Below are 16,779 nucleotides of genomic sequence, written 5' to 3' on the forward strand. Positions count from 1 at the left end.
CTGCAAAGCTCCCACCCAGCCAGTGCTGAACATGTCTGGCAGGGTGGTTGCAGCAGGAAAGGCTCTTGGAAAAGTGGGAGTGAGGCTGCACCCCAGTGTCACAGTTATATATTCAGAAAAATGTTTTTGCCCAGGATTTTGCTTCTGTGAAGCTGAGAAATTTCAGAGAAAAAGGAAAACAAATTCTTGTTTCATTTTCTTCTCTTCTGTTTCGCTCATGTGGAATGTGGTTGGAGATTGTTTCATTGGTTTTTGGTGTGTTTTCACTCATTGGTCAGTTACAGCCAAGCTGTGTCAAGGCCATGGAAAGAGTCAAAAGTTTTCATTATTATCTCTTTAACCTTCTGTAAATATCTTTTCTGTTTTTTAGTGTAGTTTTGTATAGTACTTTTAATGCAATATAGTATCATAAAATACTAAATCAGCCTTTTAAGAAGGAGTCAAATTCATCATTCCTTCCTGCCACGAGGCACCCAGCAAATACAAAACCCCAGTGCTGTGGCCCCAGCATTTAAAACCCAGAGGAGAAGTCAATCTCCATCTTCCCTGCATGGGAACTGATACACACTCTGCAACAGAAGCTAAATTGCATTTGAATTGGGGCAGGGACTTTGTCACCTCACCTCCCTGTAAAGCTTTGCAGAAAGTTATTATGTTCTACAAGCAGCATTTATTCTTGATCAACAGCTCTTTCAGCAGCTTAATTAAATTCATGGCTTGCATTTATTAAAATCTAGACTGAGACAAATTAAGAGCAGAAAAAAAAAACCTCCTTGCTAGACCCAGCTGCAATTTGCCCTTGGATCCCTCCTTTGGTTTCCAAGCCAACAGCACCCTTCCCTCAAGCTGCTCAGATGGGCTGATGGGACTGGAGTAAGATTTGCTCAGAGTGAGTTGGTACAACAGGGCAGAGTTTGCTCAGAGTGAGGTGGTACAACAGGGCAGAGTTTGCTCAGAGTGAGGTGGTACAACAGGGCAGACCCTGGGGTCCCACAGGAGGAGGAGAACAGCTGGGGGAAACATCTCCCTGTGCTTGCTGGGCTGGGGTGAGAAGCAAAGCTGCTGCCAGGAAGGAGCAGAGGTGTCTCCTACCTCCTTGTGGAAGGCAATGGCCTCAGTGAAGTTGCCCAGCAGGTACTGGGTGTTGCCAAGGTTGCCATAAGCACGGCCCTGTGCAGCTCTGTCCCCCAGCTCCTTCACCAGGGACAGGTTCCTCCTGAAAGAAAGCAGGCAGAGCATCCATGAGGCACAGCCCTGCACAGAGAGGAAGGAGAGGCAGCCCTGGAGAAGGCATTTCCCCCCCAAGCACAGGTGACAGGCTGGTGACCTGTGCTGGACAGCCCTGGCAGCTCAAGCCAAGCCAGGGGTGCAGGTCCTGCTGCTCTGTCCCCTCTGTGCAGGATCACACCTGTGCTCACATCAAACCAGAAATGGCCTCACTGCAGCACCAGGGCCACAGGAAGATTTCCCTGTCCTGCTGCAGGGAGAGAGGCCAGATCCACAGTGCCATTCTACTGGCATTTCTCTATCTTGTTTTCACCCTTTACACAGCACAGAGAATGGTGGAGCACTCACCACCGGCACAAATTCACCCCCTGGCTATGCTACATGCACCATTCCTTGGAGAAAGTGCCTATGAACAGCTCACCACCCTATCACATCCTCAGATATCAGGGAAAGGATAAAAGATCTTATCACTCTCTGCACTTAAAAAGCCTATTTAAAAACTGCATGGCAAAAGCAGAACTCTGAAGCACAAGGAGAAAACACAAGCCCCAGATTCTGGTGCTGACCTCTCTGTGTGGCACATGACTGATCTTTGCAATGATTTGGGAAAAGCAAGGTTGTGACAAGTGAGACAAAGTGCAGATCCTTGAGCAGAACCAGGTCTCCAAGGTGCCTCCTCCCTGGGGTGAGGGGGATGCAGACACACAGGGCTCCATCCTCACAGAGGCCAGCAGAGAGCAGCAGGGGCCTCAGGAGCTGGGAGCTCAGCTTCCCACCCCAGCCCTGGCCAGCAGCACTGCTGCACTTCATTGCATGGTCACAATTCAACCCACAGAGGCAATGCCAGCATGAATTTCAGCTCAGATCTTATAAAAGACCTCTCCTCACCTTCCTTGAGATTAATTTGCCAACACAGCTTGGCATCTCAGGGAAATATTCTTAATCTATTACAACCTGCAAATTCTCAGCCAGTGGCCCTGTTCCCTGCAGGATAAGGGGCTGGCCAAGCTTGGATACTCACTCATAATATTCTGAAGCTTTCTGTAGTGTGTCCTTGACTTCCTGAGGCAGGTAGCCCGGGTCCTGGGCTGTGTTCCAGGATAAATGCTTTCCCTTTGCATGGTAAACATTCCCTATATTATAGAGAGCTCTGGCCTCACCTACCTACAGGGAGGAAGAACAGCAAAGCGTCACACTTCACATCCCAGCATGGACCTCTCCTCTGCTGGGCAGAGATGGCCAGAACCAGGAGTCTACATTGTCCTTCCCGTCTTTCAGAACCACGAGCCCACATTGTCCTTCCCCATCTCTCAGAACCATGAGCATCTTTCAGATCCACAAGCCCACATTGTCCTTCCCCAATTTTCAAAGCCATGAGCCAACATTGTCCTTACCCATCTCTCAGAACCATGAGCATCTTTCAGAACCACAAGTCCACATTTTCCTTTCCCAATTTTCAGAACCATGAGCCCACATTGTCCTTCCCATCTTTCAGATCCACAATCCCACATTTTCCTTTCCCATTTTTCAGATCCACGACCCCACATTGTCCTTCCCCATGTTCACCCTCACAGCAGCAGATGTGTGATGGCAGCCAGCAGGGAGAGCTTCCCCCTGCAGCTCCTCCCAAGCCCACCTTGACCAGATCACATTTACTGACCTGCAGACAGGTAATTTTTAAAGGCAGGAGAGATTTCCTGCTGGAAGCATTACCTTGTCCCCCTGCTCCCGAGAAATGTCCAGGTGTCTCTGGCAGCAAACCACAGCTTCATCAAACTGCCCCAGGATTTTCAGGGTGTTCCCAAGGTTGCCACTTGCCTTGGCCTCTCCAATTCGGTCCCCAATGGTTCTACAAGATGAAGATGTTAAAGAGCTCAGAGATTTTAATTCATAAAATAAAAAATATCTGCTGGAGGCAGATTTAACTGCAGCTTAGCATAGACACCTGGCTGGAGAGCTTCCCACAGGCTCCCACAATTCTGAAGGCAGATCCTTGTTCCCAGTTTGCTGTTTCAGAGCTGCTCTAATGACTGCAGGTCACCACAGGGAGTGCTGGGGACAGAGGGGACCCTGCTCTTGCTCCAGGCACCCTCCCCACACCCACATCCCTTTCTCCACCTCCCTGCTCTGAAGGCAGCTGTCCCATCCCTGGTGAGTCCCAGGTTCTCCACAGGACAATCCCAGTCAGTTTGGGATGTGCATTTCTGGGCTTACACCCCACACACCCTGCCCTCCCTCAGGGCTGTGCGTGATGAGGATGAAGCAGAGCTGACACACTCACCTGGCCAGGGTGAGGTCGTGCTTGTGGTACAGCAGGGCCTTGGAATACTCCTTCAGGTAGAAATAGGCATTGCCCAGCTGGCTGTAGATGGCACTGAGAGTCTTCAGGTCCTCTGTCCCCACCTGCACTGCTGCTTCAAAGAAGGCTGCCCCAGCTTTGAAGTCCCCAGCCTTGCACAAGCGCTCTCCTTCCAGGGCCAGCTCCAGGCAGGATGCCTCCATCCTGCCAAAAACAAGGGAATTGTTTCTAGAGGAGTGTGGCTGCAGTGCTTACAGAGTTTGTTCATTGCACACCTTTAATTTATCCCCTGGAGCATCCAGACTCCACCTTCCAGTGGAAGTGTCCCAGCCCAAGGCAGGGGTTTGGGATGAGAGGGTCTTTAAGGTCCTTTCCAACCCAAACCATTCTAAGATTCTCTGATTTACAGACCACACCTGCAAGCAGCCAAAGCAGGAATCTGGACAAAAAGCTCAGGGCTCCTGGCTCCAGGACATGGAACCATCTCAGCACTAACACCTGCTCTCCTCCAGGTGCTGCAGAATTATATACCCAGGAATTTATACCTGGCCCATTTTCCCTTGGGTAACAGAGAGGGAAGCCAAATGGTAACAGGTTTTTCCTGGATACCAGAGAAAAGCCTGGACTGTGCAGATTTTCTTGGCTGAGCAGCTCCCAGCTCAGTGTCTGCTTTCCATTAACTCTGCAGCTGTCAGGTTTTCCACAGGCACTCAGCACATTTCCCTGCAGGGCAGAAAAGGCACGCTGTCCTCCCTTCATTTTCTGACACCTCTGGCACTGGCACACTCCATGCTGTCAGAGAGAGCTCTGTGAGCAGTGACACTGCTCCAGAGAGAGAAAACATCCCCTCTGAGTGCCCCAAGCCTCCCTAAGCCACAGCTGTCCCTGTTAGACCATGCCTGTCCAAGCTTTCACTGGAAATGTCCTGCCTGCTGCAAAGCCAGCCCCTTCCCAAGGGGGATGGACACAGCATGTTCCTGCTCCTCCATCCTGATGCTTCTCTTTGCTCTCCTTCTGCTCAATTCATCCTGAAAAGTCAAAACTATCTAGGTCAAAGGTGGACATCTGCTGAGAAAAACACAGAGCTCCCTTGTCCAGAGGCAGAACAGCAAGGCTCTGTCAGAAGATAATAATGGCCACAGGTGGTTTTAGAAGATAATAAATGTCAGAAGATAATGAATGCCCACAGGTGGTTTCCAGTCTGTTCTGAGCACTTGGAGGAGTTTGTGGTGCCCAGCCCAAGAGCACAGCTTGCCCAGCTGACTCCTCCTGGAGCAGTTTCCTGCTGAGCCCTGGGAGATGCTCCCCAGAGCCAGCCAGGAGCCCAGCCCAGCAATGAGGGGCTCTGCACAGCAAGGACAACCCACCCTGCACACAGCAGCTCCAGGACACAGCTCCTGCTGCTCCAGGGCAGCAAACAAAGGCAGCCCCTCCAGGAGCGGCCTGAAATGCAAACCCATTTCCCTGGCAATCTCCCTGCTCATCTCCCTGCGCCTCCAAACACACAACACTGGCATCCTCCAACCAGGACAACCACAAGGACTGGCCAAACAAAAGAAAAATAGAACAAGACTTGGTTTGAAACTCTCCCTCCAAACACACCTGTGGCCTCTTCTGGCTCGCTGCTCATCTGTCCCCAAAGCCACAAAGGGAGAAAGGGTTGTGAAGCAGCTCCTGTGAGCTCCCACCTCCAACTCCCACACAAACATTTCATTCCAAAGCAATTCCCACATTTCAGTGGCTATTTTATTTACAAAAGAAAGCTGCTTGTGCTGCCAGCACAGCATTTGTCCTTGCCTCAGCTTCTGTTCAATAGCAGGAATAAAAATATTAGGATTAAAAACATTTAACTTGTCTCTGCTGATCCTCTTGCTAGACCACACAAATATTAGTAAGAATGAGTTTCTGCCTGCAGATCCCACCAAAATTTCATCAGTCCCAAGGTACATCCATGGTTTGCAGATCCTACATCATCTCCAGGTATTGACAAGTCCCTGCTGATACACCCCAAACAAAAGGAGCTTTGGGACTGAAGGCAGACAAGAAACAGCTTGTGCTCAAACCAGCAGGATTAACTTCAGGCAGTTTAGTGGGGATGAGGCTGGAGAGGACCTGAAATGCAGCAATGAGCCACTACCACTGGAGTTAATGCTGGATTCCAGTTAGAAGGTGGCAGAGACAGAATCAAACTAATTTGAACTTGAATTTCAACCCAAACTGAGCTTGAATTTCAACCCAAACACAACTCCTTCCAATATCCAGGCTGTCTGTGAGAAATGGAGTTCACCAGCTGTAAACAGTCCAAACAAGAGGGGTGGAGACCAATTTCCCAAATCCACGGCATTGCTGTACAGCTTGTGGGGAATTTCTGAGGTGATTTTAAGAACTTGAACTGAAGGTTCCCATTCCCACAGCAACAAAACCCAGGTATACATTGCAGGGGTGGGACCGAAGTGAATTTTGTGCCCACTGTGGGACACTGTCACACCCCGTGGGTGCTGTCCTGGTGTTCCCATAGTAACTGTCCAGGCACAAGGCAGTGACACGACCTTCCAGTGCACACAGCCCTTAATTAAAATCTGTTTGTCCTTGAACAGGCTGCTCTGCAGAGTATCTGACTTATCTAATTAACATCACTGCTCAGCCTGGGACCTGAGCAAACAAGGGGAAGGCACAGGAGGCTTTTCCCTGCCTCCTGCTCTGCCAAACCTTCACTGCCTTGGACAACAAACAGGGATTGCAATTGTTAACAGGAACACAACCCACTTGTAAAACCCACCTGCCCTCCAGAGCTGCTTTTGGGAAGCATCTTTGCTGCAGCTCAATCACTCCAGCCTCAAAAGCACGCAGGAAAATAATGCCAAGGGCAGAGGGATCAACTACAGGTCAAGGAACAAACTCGAGCACACTAAAATTCCACTTTAAAAAGCTTCCAAAGCCCACACAGCTCAACCAGCCATAAAACAGAGCTGAAAGGACAACCCTGAACCAGGCAGTGAAGGGCAAACAGTCAGTGACAGCAAGGTGCAAGCCCTGCCCTACCTCTGCTGCTCTCTGCGCATTTTCTGCACACCCACAGCTCCAAAGGCACTGGCAGGAGGAAGCAGTGGGGCTGAGCCACACATAAATGCAGTGTTTGGCCATTAATGCCCTCAGCAATCTGCCCAGAATTCTGCCAGGGGGATGAGAGGGTGGCACAATGCTGGTCCCATCAGCCCAGGAAGGGATGGCACTGCTCACACTCATTCCCTCCATCCCCTGTGCAGTGACAGGAGGAAACCTCTGCCCAATCCAGCCTGGGCAGGGCCTCCCTCCCTCCTCCTTAAGTCTTTCTTTAGAGGATAACTGATGTGAAGGCAGAAAGAGCTGAGGAAAACGGGAGGAGCAGCCTCGAACAGGAATGCCCAGGGTCACCCATCACTGTCAGGCAGCAGCTAATGAGGAGCTGGAGCACAGATTGCCTTTTGCCTGCTGCAAGCTTGTTCAAAGGGCTCCCCTGCAAAAATGTGCCTCTGGAAAAGGTAAAATAGAAAGATTCTCACATATCAAATGTTTCCAGCAATTTGGAGAAGGCAGAGGCAGTGCCAGGAGTGCTGGGGAAGCCAAGGACACTGTGAGGAATAAAGGGAACAGCACAAGGTGCCACCAGTGCCATTCTCAGTGATCACCACGACTGCTGGCAAACACCATAATTAGGATATTGTAATTGGGTGATCATAGAGGTCCCCAGAGTGGGAACACCACACAGCCAGACCTCCCAACAGCCTGCTCAGGGCTGCCCTGCTCACAGCAACCTGTCACTGCTGACAACAACTCCATCAGGGCACACAGAAAATGATCATGGCACCAGACACAGCCTGGGGTCACCCGTCTGCTGCCTTAAACATTGCAAATATCACAGGGCAGGAGAAACCCTGCCTGCCTGCAAGGTGAAACTGCCTTTCAAAAAAGGAGAGAAGGGAAAAGGAAAGGTATTTATAGATATTTGATTCATGTTAGTGGGGGCGACTGCAGAGCTCATTCCCAATCAGACCTCGTGTAGTTCAGAACTCCAGGCTTTTAGACAGAAGGTAAGGCAGAAAAAAACCCATCAAAACCATCAAGAGTAGTAAAAAAAAAAAAAATCCCCCTTAGTATTTCTATTGATTTGAGTTAGTGAAGCAACAGATCTTAGCATCTTACTTGCAATCTGATTAGGTTTTGTACAAAAATAAATCTAATTCCAGAGCGCTGCTGACGGGCAATTAAACATTTCTTCTGAACCAAAAAAGGATCACATTTACCAGGTGCTCAGTGTAAATGCATATTCACTGCCTTAACAAACTAAATATGCATTGAAATAATGACTTTCTTTAAGGGTGTGCTGCCAGTCAATCAAGCTGGGAATTATTCCCCTTCAGCAATTTCCTCTGGCAGCCCTGCATGGCTCCTGTGGCTGAGAGGGAGCTGATGGCTCTGAACCACCAGGGCCAGGTGGCCTCAGACCCTTGGGATGTGTCCCCTCCACTCATGGGGAGTGCTTTGAATATTTTCCTTTGCTTCCCTACCTGAGGAAAGCTGTTCCAGACCCTCCTGAGGCACAGGCTGGGTTATTCACATGAATTTTAACCCATTCAGCCTCAGGCACTGCTCTTCTCTGCCTGGAGCATTCTCCCAAGGGTTTGGGGCACCTTGCCCTGTTTATTGTGCCCCAGGCAGGGTCCAGCACATCCACACCTGCCTCTCTCTCTCTCACCTGCTCCCAGTGAGCTCCAATCTTTAAGAAAATCCCATTCCTTTCTCCTAAATCCAGGTGATTTCAGCCTCCTCCCCTCAAATACCATCTCCTGGCCACAGCACTGCACTCATCCATCATTCAGTCCCTCCTCTCCATCACCAACAGCAGCAACCTGGCAGGAGAATAATGGAAATCCTCAATTATCTCTCTCCCAAATGCAGCTCCGGCCAGCACAGCCCCTCACTCGCCACCCACATCACATCCCCAGCACTGATCCCCTCCTGACAAGCAGGTTTCTGTCTCAAACCCCCTGTTTCTGGCACGGAGGGTGACAAACAAACCAAGATTGACATGAAATGAGCCTGGTTCAAAGCACTTCGGGAAGCTGGAAACAGCACACAGGAGCTGCTTCCCCTGCAGCCAAAGGGCAGAGCCCCAGGGACAGCCTGACCTGCCCCTCACCCCAGCAGTGAGGGGAAGGAAACAAAACCTCCTGTTGAGCTGGGAGAGGAAAAGCTCAGAGATGGAACCAGGAACGCTGCACCCAGTCCTCCTCAACTTCTGAGCTGGTTCCAAACATCTGGGGCAGAGCCTGCACATCTGGTTCCCACTGCTGCTGGGAACACTGCAGAGAGTCCTTTCAGTGACCCCTGAGCTGGAAATAACAATACCCACACTCTCCCTGCTGCTGGGGAAGTGTTTGCTTCAAGCTGGAGCTCTGGGGATTACCCAGACCCAGCGATTTTCACTGCAGGCTTTTGCTGAAGGCACAGAACAGAAAATCCAGAGGGGAAAAACTCCAGGGAGCTCTGGAAGCTGCTGGGTCTGTGCTGGCTGCAGATTTCCTGTCCCCTCACTGATGCAGCATCAGTGCTCCACAGTAGTCATTTCAGCTAATTGCTATCTACCATTAGCTGCAGAGTACTTACAAGGGATTCAATTCCACTGCATATTTGCTAATAAATCCCAAATGCCACTGAGGAAGACAGCTGTATTTAGCTGCCTTTACCCTCTCATTAGCAGTGCTGAATGAGACCCCATTTCAATGGGGAATGGCTCCAAAAAGCTGCATCATTGTCAGAAATCCAAATCCAAACTCCCCACTGCCTGCTGGAAAGCAAAAGTCATCCAGCATTCCCCTGCTTACACAACCTCTGTGGCTTTGATCCCTGGGTATGGGGGAGCAGGGGACAGATGGGAGCTATTTGCTGTTTTCACAGTTATTTGCTTGGTTTTTTTATGTCTCTGAGTCGGTAGGTGCAGAAACTTCAACCTAAGGACTCCAAAATGTTTTGCAGAGGTGCGAGGGCAGCAATTACCCCATTTCTCAAAAAGGCAGCTGAGGCTCTGGGGGAAAATGATGCCTTGTTGTGAGTCAGCTGTAGGGAAGGGAAAGGAGCCCTCCCTCCCTCTTCCCAAGGGGAATGAGGTGAATGAGGTGCAGCACCTCCCATCCATCCATCCATCCATCCATCCATCCATCCATCCATCCATCCATCCAGGGATGCTCCCAGCTCAGCACACACCAAAAAACCAAAGAAAAGCCCCCAACTCCAGGAGCTGAAGAGATCCCTGACCTGCAGAAACCTGCCCCACACCTGGGAGGTTTGGGCTCTCAGTGAATGATACACTGGCAGCAATTATCCTGAATCCACGACCCAAATGCTGCCCACAAACCCAGCTGGACCCACAGGAAGAACAGAGAGCAAAAAGGGAATTTTTCTGTGTCAGCTGAGGAGTGAAATTTCTAACAGGCAATGAGCAGAAATTTAAGTCATTGTGCTCCAAAATTAGTCAAGTATCAAAGGACTACCATGGATGTAATTAACTTCCCGCACTTGAAAATGCTCAGACGAGATTAAGGTGCAAATGTGAATTTCATCTCAGCCTGGTTAACAGTTTCACTTGATAGCCAGTTTCAAAGCACTTAAATTATAAGATGCAAATACTTTGCAGGGTCTGAGGAAGTGATGATTAAGGAGATAGCAATTTGAAAATTAATTCATTAAAACATGTTCTGATTCCCAAATGGGAAAAAAAAATTATTATGTATCCACCAAGTGTATAAACGGATCAAATTCTCTGAAGGAGAACTGTGCAGGAGAACTCACTTTCAATAAGAGTGAGAATGAAATGAGCTTGGAACACAATTTCTTTGCACAGCTCATCAGCAGGGCATAAACCCAACCACCAGCAGCCATGTGAGAAACACAGAAATAAATGCAGAGGCCAGGAGCACCAGCCTGCCAAACACAAGTGGAGTCACGATGCTGATGCCTGAGGATGCTCTTTCCTCCCCAGAAACACAAACGCAGCACTTTGGGCTGTTCCTGACCCATGAAATGGGCTCTGCAGAGCACCAGCAAACCAGCACCTGCCACAGGATGGGGTTTTAGACATTTCTATTTGGTCACAGAGGAATGAGCTCAGCAAATAAAGGGAGCTTCCTGAGTTTTCCAAGAGTATTTTACTTTCTTGAACAGCACTAACACCTTTAATGAGGTCGATCCATCACAGTGCCATTAAACAGCACTCTGGGATGGTTTCACCAGCAGTGAAATGCTGTTTCCTTCACTCCCAAAAGCCAGAGTGCAGCAGAGGACATGCAGGCTGAGAGGCTTTTCAGGACAAACTTACTTTGGCAATGGGGTCAACACATCTCTCTCTAAAATATATAAATATATGCTGTGATTTAAACAAACATACTGCAGAATCCAGCAGGTTACAATTACCATTAGAAAAAAATAAGTTATTGCCTTATCCACATCTAAACAATGAAAATAATCAATTTATTTGTTACCTATTTTATTTATGTCATTCAGCTTCTATTACCCACCAGTATAGAGGAGCTCATTCAGGTCAAACTTAATACTGAAAATGGGCAAGTTTGGGGGGTTCTTTCCAAATTCAGAACCATAAATGAGAGATTTACAGATATCTCCTCTCTAAAACTGCCCCAGACACCCAGGAGGCTCAGTGTCCTGGGATGGGAGAAGGGGCTCCTGAGCCAGGGATGGGTCCCCATGGATCCCAGAGGATCCAGCAGGGCAGGGGAGCAGCTCAGCACCAGAGACTGAGCCCATGCCAGCCTCCCCCAGCTGCCTGCAGGGTCAGGCTCAGCCCCACCAGTGCCACCAGCACAATGGTCCCAGTTGTTCTGGGCAGCTGCACAGGCTGTGTGAGGTTTCCTCTCCTGCACAACCTTGAGTGAAAGCAAGGCTTGTTTGCTCACAGGCCCCAGTCTATTCTCCATTCAAGCTGCCTGGAAACCCCTCCAGCTGCAGCCCCCACTTCTCCTTCCTCTCCCAGCCTGCCACTTGCTGCTGCCTGCAGCAGGAAAACAACTGTGCATGGAAAAGGTGCTGCCAAGCCCCACAAACAGCAGGGGCTGCCTTAGAGCCAAACCCAGACAGCCAAAGGAGGCACCTCTGCCTGTGCCATGTCCCACCCCATCCCAAAGCTCCAGCAGCAGCTGCAGGCTGCCCACAGTGCCCACGTGGTGCCTCCTTGCTGCCCACAGCCAGGCTGGGGCACGGCCATGGGATCCTCACAGTGATGCAGCAGAAAAGGAAACCATGGCAAAGTTCACACCACAGCTTTTTCCACTGACTCCACAGCAGCCAATCTGGTTCTGCTCCCTTCCTGTCTCATCTGCTCCCGCCAGCCCCAAGCCAAGGGTTCCAGGCCAAGACAGAGAGAGGATCCAGCAGAGAATTCACACCCTGAGCCTGGGCTGGGAGCCAGCGAGCGGCTGAGCCTTCCCAGCTCACCAGAGAATGCTGAGGATGCTCTGCAGCACCTGAAAGGGGCTTGGATGGGACCTCAGTGACAGAGCCAGCACAAACCCGGCCCTTGCTTTTCCTGCAGAGCTCTCTGAAGAGCAAACAGCAGGAACCAGACAAATCCAGTGAATCCAAACGTGCAGCAACTTCTTTTACATCTTTTTCAGATGACCATCTGGTAAAGCCTGTGTGGAGGGTGAAATCCAGCCAGGGAGAGGCTGTGCTATCCCTCCCTCAGTGATGAGAGCCCCGAGTGCCCAGAGCAGAGGGATTGACAAAGGTGGCACTGCCAGGTCACACAGGGCACGTGGGCACAGCTCCTGCCAGGGCTGAAGCACTGCCAGCCACCAGGACAGATTGCTGCTGGCAGAGCTGCAGCACAGCAGATTGCACCAATTTCACATTGTTTTTCTGCAGCTGTCTCCTGCTCAGAGGGCTGTTCAAAGCATTGTTGTGCTCTCCCTGAAAATTCCAGGGGTGCCAAAAATCAGGCATCAGCCCAGAGACACTCATGGGGTTAGAAGGCCAGGAGAACAGGAGCTCACACTGGACACTGCCCTTCCCCCTGGCTGTTACACAGGGCATCCCTCCAGATTTTGTACAGATAATTCCACATCTGTCTATAAAACAAGGGAAGAGGCTCCCCAGGAGCTCAAATATCAGCCAGGTGTCCACTGCGACCTGTGCCAGCATCTCTGAAACTGCTCCTGCAGCTCCTCAGTGCAAACCCAAACCCAGCAGACCAGCACCAAAGTACTTCAGAGCACACTGCAGAAAAATCTATGTATCCCACCAGGTGGGGAGCCCCCAAATCCAAGCATGGCAGGAGTCCCAGAAAGGCACATGGTCCCACACAAGGTGAGAATGCCACTCAGCCTCTCTCTTCAGAGGTCTGTCTGGCACTGTGCTGGGTGTCTGCTGCCTCTCAGGGAACCTCCAGCACCCTGCCAGCTGCTCCCACAGCACCCTGGCACCGAGTTCTCCACCACATCCCCCCAGATTTTCAGCCCTTCTGGCCCAGCATGGAAAACATCTACCCTGGAAATGCTTCTGTGCAGATCAAGCACAGGGAGGCAGCTCCTGCTGCTCCCCACACACCACATCAGCCTGGCTCTGACACTGTGCCACAGCTCAATCACAGGTGTAAACAGCAGCAAACACATATTTTGAGAAGAGCTTGCCATGTAGATCACATCCTTTATGTGTGAAGTGGGCTCTGGTCCTGTTCTTCCACAGCAGAGGTTTGTACCATCATGTTTCTTGTAAAGTCTTCCCAAATTCAGTCAGAATGCTCCTCTCTCCACAGGCCTATTTTGGGTTTAATTTAGATCCTTCTTGCAATCTCACAGGTACTGCACTGAGTTTACAGACCACAGGCTGCTGCTCTGGAGCTCTGGGAGAATTCCCTGCTCCCCTCCTGCCTCACACTGGTGAGAGAAGGGAGGATCCAGCATCAGCCTCACACACATGCCCAAATCCAGGGAGCCCATTTATCCTGACAACTGAATTATGCATGTCTGCAGAAAAAGAAAATCTCTGCTCCAGCACAGAGACATCATCATCATCCAGCAGTGAAAAAAACACATGGCACAGCACCAGGCTGCATGGAAAATGTGCCTCAGGAGCAGGGACAGGGAGGAGGAGACAGCTGACAAGACAGCTCTTACCTTAACCCCTGAGGGTGGTGGGCTGGGGGAGCTGCTCTGCTTCCACAGGGATTTCATGTGCTGGAGGATTCTGCCTGTTCTGATCCAGGGCATCCCAGAGCTGCTGCATTTGCGCTGCACAAACAGCCTCCACCAAGCCTCCAGGAGCAGCTCCATCCACCAACACACATGGCTTTAATTGGGGATGGTTTTTTTTTTCCACTTCCATTGCAGTCACATGTTGGGAGCTGTTACTTTTCTCTCCTCTGTGTGTATCTGGATGGCTGCATCCTCACTCTCCTGCCTGAGCCATGCCAGCCTCAGGCAAGCAGCTCTGAGAGTGTCAGCCTCGACAAATGACTCAGTTCTGTCTGCAGCCAGGGCTGCACAGCATCTCCTGCTTCCCTTGCCTTCCCCTCCTGAGCTGCTGCTCACACAGCTGCCCTGGGCACCTCAGCTCTGCCCTCAGGGCTTGGAGCTCCACAGAGCCCCCAGAAAACCTGAGGGGAATTCCTGAGTCACCCAGGGCCATTCAGGAAGGGATTGCCACCACCACGGGAGAATCACTTTGCTCACAGAGGGAACACAACACAACATTTGTCTCTGCTCACTCCTCATCCTTACGTGACAGATGTGCTGCTGGTCCCCTCTGCAGAGCGGTCACTCACTGGCACAGCTGGTGACAGCCTTCTGCCAAAGCCACTGCTGCCAAAGGATGGTTTGATTGAAGAGATCACCTAGCAGAGTGAGTTTTTCTTTTCTTCAGAACAGCAGAAGAAAACGTGGGTATTTTCAGTCATTTCATTATTAACTCCCCAGACACCTGAGCACGCTGCAGGAGCTCCCTGTGGACCAGCATCTCCTCAGAGCCTGTGGGACCTGCTGGAGCTGCCCCTGCCTGCCCTCCCAGCCGGGCACACACACCAGAGGGATGAACAGACAGAAAACAGCAGCTTTCCTTTCTCCCCTGCTTTACGCAGGAAGGCACCAAACCACAGACTTCCATCAGCCAAGCAGTTCGTGCTCGGGGTTTCCTGGATTACTGCCCTGATGGAAGCAATTCATACCAGAGCTGGCCAAGGGCTGCAGCCTTAAAATTCTGGGCACATGGCAGTGAACTCATATGTTTTATTATTTAGACCCATGCAGGAGCTCAGAGACTCAGCTGAACTCGGAGGCCAGGAAATGCCTGGAGGTGCACGTGGAGGATCACGGTTCCAGGACATTCAGCTGCTTTTATGGGTGTAAGTCTCCACTCAAGCACTATGAGATGTTGGCCCATGGGCTCCCCAAGCTGGAAATCACAAGGGCTTGTTTGTCAGGGGAAAAAGAGAAGCACCAGTGCCTTAGGAAGCTCAGTATTTCCATGTGCTGGTTGCTGGTGGTTTGTATTCCTGCCTTCATGCTGCAGCAGGCTTGGCTGATAAACAAGCTCAATCTGATGGCCTCTGTGTTTTTGCAGCAAGATCCAATCCCCAGAGCATTTCCTCCATACAAATCTCTGCAGACAGCTGCTAAAAAAATGGGCTGTTGCTGCTGCAGCACCAGCTGGGATATGGTGAGTGCACAAGGACAGCAAGGACAGGACCCTCCTCAAAACCCTGCAGCTCCTGCCCATCCCAAATCCCTCCTGCACAACTGGAACTGCAGATGTGTGCTTTTCCCCTCCATCTCTCACCATACCCCAAAAGACAGCCACCCCCAAGGCAGGGCAGCTCCAATCTCTCCCACAATTGAACTTGCAGGATTTTCTGACAGGGAACATTGCTCTGTGTCCCTCTCTCCTTTTTAAATTAACTGCTGTCTTCTCAAAGCCTGAGACAGAGAACTCGTGGAGGTGCCTGAGCACTCAGGGCTGCTGTGCCTTCTTCCAGCCCCGGCTCTGGGCTCTTCTCAGTGACCAGAGAGCCCAGGGCCACCCAGGCTGCTCCTTCTCCTGTGGTCTGCAGGGTTCCCTTTGCTAGGGACACCTTGTAAACAGGCATTGAATTCACCAGCTGGTAACTTCCTCCTAAACAACTTTCTGCTCCTGCTAGAACAGCAGAGCCACTGTGATTCCGTGTGACACCAGCGCTGCAGTGCCCAGCAGGGCTCAGTGAAGGACAAAGCCAAGGTCTCCAACTCACAATTAGCACAATTACCCTCACTCTGACGTGGGCAAGGAAGTGCTGAAGGAGTGGGAGTGAGGACGTTCAGATCCCAGTTTTACCACCTCTGTTCCCTTTCACCCTGATGGCTATACAATCTCCCACCCTTGAAAACAGGAACAATTATTTCCCAGAAAAGCTGCAGTACAACACTGGCGTTTACCATGCACTCTGGAGCCCTGGAACGGATGCAACCCTGCCAGGGTCCACTCAGCACCATCACACAAACCATGAATAACAGTAATTAACAAATAGCCCCAGAGAGATGAGTATTCATCAGCACTTCCCAGCTCTCCTCAGGCATGAACGGATACTCCGCAGATGGAGTGCACAAAGAGCCACCTCAACTCTGCAGTGTGCATCACAGAAAAAACTTCTCCCACAACTAATTTGGGCTGAAGCTGCTCCAGAGCACAGGAAATTGCAGCAATTCACACCAAAGTGCCCAAGGAGGTACCAGCAGGTACAGGTGAACACTCAATGGCACCTGCTGTGACACCCCCAGAGCAAACACAGCCCAGGGCTCTGCAAAACCACAGGAGTGTCAGCAAAGTCTTGGAAACAGCTGGGAAGGCAGCAAACCCCTCTGTTCTACCTGGAAATGTACATTTGTGCAGTTCTGCTCATCAAGGAATGCAGAAACTCCACCACACACAGGGACCCCGTCCCAGCAGTGAGGTGGGGCCACCCCTGAGGAACTCAGCTCAACTATTGATTATTTGTGCTGCCCTATGGCAAAGCTGATCTCCTCTGCTGCAATCCTATAAGAGAAGCCAATCCTCCCAGGGAGAGGCTGCAGATCAGGAAATCTGTCCCAAATCCCATCACAGATCAGCAGCTGGACCTGCAGCCACAGCACACAGGGAAGGGCTCCCTTTCTCAGGAGCCAGCTCTGCTCCCTTTCTCAGGAGCCAGCTCTGCTCCCTGGCAGGCAGGAGGTGTGAGGGGAGCAGAGCAGGGT

General features: G+C 50.8%; 1 protein-coding gene across 1 annotated transcript in view; it reads right to left on the reverse strand.

Annotated features, from left to right (window-relative positions):
- Positions 1-16,779, reverse strand: part of GPSM1 (G protein signaling modulator 1) — a 65,302-nt gene that overhangs the window by 41,289 nt on the left and 7,234 nt on the right. Inside the window, exons 2-5 of the mRNA XM_059486613.1 lie at positions 3,509-3,730; positions 2,941-3,076; positions 2,249-2,391; positions 1,093-1,216 (exon numbers count right to left, since the gene is read on the reverse strand). Coding sequence (XP_059342596.1) covers positions 1,093-1,216; positions 2,249-2,391; positions 2,941-3,076; positions 3,509-3,730 — 625 coding nt within the window. The remainder of the gene's footprint in view (positions 1-1,092; positions 1,217-2,248; positions 2,392-2,940; positions 3,077-3,508; positions 3,731-16,779) is intronic.

Source organism: Ammospiza nelsoni, chromosome 20 (assembly GCF_027579445.1).
Source record: "Ammospiza nelsoni isolate bAmmNel1 chromosome 20, bAmmNel1.pri, whole genome shotgun sequence".
NCBI classification, from domain to species: Eukaryota; Metazoa; Chordata; class Aves; order Passeriformes; family Passerellidae; genus Ammospiza; species Ammospiza nelsoni.